The sequence below is a fragment of the Sinocyclocheilus anshuiensis genome, unplaced genomic scaffold, assembly GCF_001515605.1.
Source record: "Sinocyclocheilus anshuiensis isolate Anshui unplaced genomic scaffold, SAMN03320099.WGS_v1.1 scaffold197, whole genome shotgun sequence".
Lineage (NCBI taxonomy): Eukaryota > Metazoa > Chordata > Actinopteri > Cypriniformes > Cyprinidae > Sinocyclocheilus > Sinocyclocheilus anshuiensis.
Window position 1 is genome coordinate 420,469 of NW_015540856.1, and position 4,240 is coordinate 424,708.

Below are 4,240 nucleotides of genomic sequence, written 5' to 3' on the forward strand. Positions count from 1 at the left end.
CATACACTTAAGCTTTAAAGCGTTTCATCCAGGTCGCCAGTAGCAAACAATGGAGCGCGCTCTCCTGGACAAACTACATAATTACACCATTTACAAACATTTTATCTGTGTTTTATGTTCTGTAAAAAAAAATGTCATATCAGTGGCATATCGGCGGCATATTTGCCGATACCGATATATCTGCGACAGGCTCATATCGGCCGACAAAATCGGCAAAACGATATATCGGTCGGGCTGTAGTTTTTAGCACCACTCACTGGACATTTCACTTTGAAAGTGTCACGAAACAAGCATGAAATATCACTTTTCCCAGTTTCCAATATATAGATATATATGCATTTTTTTGCAATAAACTTGAAATATGTTGTTTTATATTTCTACATCGTTTTTTTTTATCATGATTTATCATTTTTAATGCTTCATGGGATTGATTTTCCATTATTAAAGTTGTTTAACTTAATGCAATAACCTTTTTGCTTCATATCAACGTTTATAATGTTGTGATTCATCTCATAGCTGGTTGGTTTGGTTCATAGCTTATAATGCTTTAACAAAGACTTGCCTATTGGAAAAATGGATGATACTTCCAGAACCAAGGCCACTGAAGACGTGGGCGAGCGTTTAAAGTTAATCCCACACTTTGCCTACATTCTGAATGATCCAGAAAGCCAACAAAGACTTCCCAGGCTGAAAGCACCTTTTGCATTGAACTCCCAGTATAAACGATGCACTGCTCTTCAACTACGGTGCCCTTACTTGTTGACTTGTGTCGTTGAGAGCATTTGGTCCTTTTGGCACATGTGCACTGATATATTCTGTGTCCGTCAGAGACTGTGAGTATAGGCTTGCCTGAGATTGCTGGTAAATATGCAGCCATTAATTGAGATGAATGTGGATCGATGTTCCTCCCACAGATCTCGAGCACTGCCACTCTGGAGGGCAAAGGGCAGCTGAAGTTCACAGCAGGCAAGTGGAGCCCACATCACAACAGCACGCAGCTGGTCACGGCCAATGACACGGCCATCCGAGGCTGGGACCTGCGGAGCATGAGGTAAGACGTGAGGAGCGTCATTTGGGTACTGTGTGCATGGCTACTGTTTTGTAAGTATCTCAAACTTTTACTGTACAAACTTGGGTTTGAGTTGTTTCAAAATCACAAACACCAGACCAAATTTTTTCATATGTAACTCGTGTTAGAGCTACATCCACCAAATTCTGGCTATTTGATCAAACTGGTTTTCCTTCATCGCAGGCACATAAACTATTGTACCATACTGTATTGTGACTGTGTTTCTGTTAACAAGAGATGAGAGAGGTTGTGTGCTCCGGTTCCCTCTGATGCTGACGAATGAAGCTTACTATTCTTCGGAAAATGGGCTAACAAAACTGGTAACCACCCAGAACACCATTGCAATAACATACTGTGTAGATTTTAGATCTCTCTTCAGTTACCCATAGAGTTTAAACCACACAGGACTCATAACATTCAAACTTCAAATCTTTTTAACATTTTTCTGTGTTCAGAATTCAGAGATGGAAGAATAATATATATTATATGCTGCAATACTATGGTACATTATTACCATATTTATATACCTCATATGGCCTTTACACTACAGTTCAAAAATTTGAGGTCAGTAAGATTTTTATTTTTTTATAAATTAATATTTTTATTGCACAAGGATGCAATAAATTGATCAAAAGTGACAGTAAAGATGCTTATAATTTAATGTAATAATATAATTTAAATAATGTTCTGTCAAAGAATCCTGGAATTATTTTTATTTTTTTCCCCACAAAATATTGTGCAGCACAACTGTTTTCAACATTGATAATAATCAGAAATGTTTCTTGAGCAGCAAATCAGCATATTAGAATGATTTCTGAAGATCATGTGACACTGAAGACTGGAGTAATGATGCTGAAAATTCAGCTTTGATCACAGGAATCAATTATATTTTAACATATATTACAATCGAACACAGTTATTTTGAATTGTAATAATATTTTACAGTATTACTGTTATTTTTTATCAAATAAATGCAGCCTTGGTGAGCAGAAGAGACTTCTTTCCAAAACCTCAATATATATATATATATATATATAATTCTTCCAAACATTTGAACAGTAGTGTACATAGTAATTTGTGGTAATTCATAAGCTATGGTGCTCCAAGTTATCAGAAATCCATGTTATACTCATGGTACTTGTCCAAAAATGCATAATGATAATGGTATTTCCTTGGAACGTTTTGGTACTCTGTTGTATTGATGTAAAGAGTTTCCAGCTGGATTATTTAGAAATAATATGGTTTACTGAATGTTTTGAACTTTAGACTGAAGATGTTTCTTCAGTGTCAAACATCACACCTGAAGGAAATGTATCACAATAGTCTGAGTTTGATACGGTGATCTGTTCCTCACCGGTTGTGCGGTTCTCGTGATTCAGTGTGTGTCTGTGTGTGTGTGTGTGTGTGTGTGTGTGTGAGAGAGCAGGGAAGCGTGTGTGTGTGTGTGTGTGTGTGTGTGTGTGTGTGTGTGTGTGTGTGTGTGTGTGTGTGTGTGTGTGTGTGTGTGTGTGTGTGTGTGTGTGTGTGTGTGTGTGTGTGTGAGAGAGCAGGGAAGCTTCTGGAAAAGCTATGTGCCGAGAGAAATGAATGTTCACTTGAGCTCTGCCGGAGGAATAATAATCACAGCGCTATTGATCCCTGGATAACAGTCAGACCTGATAAGATGAGATGAGAGAGAGAGAGAGAGAGAGAGAAAGAGAAATGAAGACCAGTAGATGAGTTTGTGTCGAGGTACATTAAAGAGCTTGAGAGGTGAATCCTTACTGTAGTTATTATCGCATTATTATGGCATGATGTTAAAACAGGAAACTTTTCCCACAAACATTTGACTCCATGTACACTTGGTATATTCTAAAAAGTTACTCCAAAAAGTACTATTTCTGTTACTTATTTTTAGCCTTATATGATGAATGTCATAACAAGAGGAATCTGTCATATTTCCATCTGTAATGCAGTTTATATCAAACTATGTATTAAACCTACAAAGTTGAGATAACTTGAATATGATCCTGTGTATAACACTGATGGAGGATCCTCTGATAGAAAGAGCAGTCTGTGATAGATTGAGGTCGTATGATAACTGTTGAGTGAGAATATGCCCTGCAGTTTGATTGCACTGATTTCAGGAGACGTCAGCACATTCAATTACAGCTCAGAGAGGAAGGTGCTAAAGGGAAACGGCTTCATCAAAAGTTTCAGCATAAATGCTTTTTTTTATCTTTCTTTTTTTTTCTGGAATATATGTTAAATATGCCCAATGGTACATTTACTGTATTTGCTTTGTTTTTGACAGTGACGAACGTTTTCTTTCATCTGTGTCTGTTCCAGATGAAGGTTTTCGAGGGTCATGAGAAACTATATGTACTGCATGTTAGCATGCGTTATATTCCATTTTAGGTTGAAAGCTGTTCATTTAGGATTTTTTTTATTTTTTATTCTTTGCTTTACTCTGTCACTTCAACAACCAGTATTGGGGTCAAATAAAAGGAAACGCATGGAATGTAGTAATTTCATTCTAATTACTAATTACTAATTTCACATACTAAATTGACTCTGATCCTTAATCACACAGAAACTGTTTGAGTCATTTAAATAACAGCTTGTCAGTCAAACTGTATTCATGTGCCATTTCTAATAATAATTCGGCAAAGACTTTGAGAAAGAAGAATTGTAAAATAAATATGTTATGAATATATGATGCCAATATTAATAATGAATAAAATAAAATAAAAGTTGTAACATGCAATACATTAATTATGTCTGTTTACATGTGCTCCTGTAGCTAAAAATATAATGTTATGGATATACCATGCCAAAATAATTAATGCATGCAAATACTGCAAATAAAAATTATTTTATAATTGTAAAAATGATGTTTAAAATGAAAAAGTTAAAATAAAATTAAACATGCAATACAAATTATTAAAAAATAAGAAGTTAAAATAGAGGGTATAGCATGGAATAAAAGAAGCTGATCTGTTTTTCTGTGCTGCTGTATCAAAAAATATAATGTAATGAATATAACATTACATTTTAATAAAAAAAATAAGCATGCAATAATTACAATAATTAATTACATTTTTTTTAAACAACAAATTTCAAATAAAAGCTTTAACATCCAATACAACAGATTTAAAGGTATTTGTTTATCTGTCATGCTGTAAAACAAAA

General features: G+C 34.8%; 1 protein-coding gene across 1 annotated transcript in view; it reads left to right on the forward strand.

Moving 5' to 3' along the window:
• LOC107687834 (protein TSSC1) overlaps positions 1 to 4,240 on the forward strand; it is a 45,910-nt gene that overhangs the window by 32,632 nt on the left and 9,038 nt on the right. Inside the window, exon 6 of the mRNA XM_016485307.1 lies at positions 915 to 1,051. Within this exon, the coding sequence (XP_016340793.1) occupies positions 915 to 1,051 (137 nt within the window). The remainder of the gene's footprint in view (positions 1 to 914; positions 1,052 to 4,240) is intronic.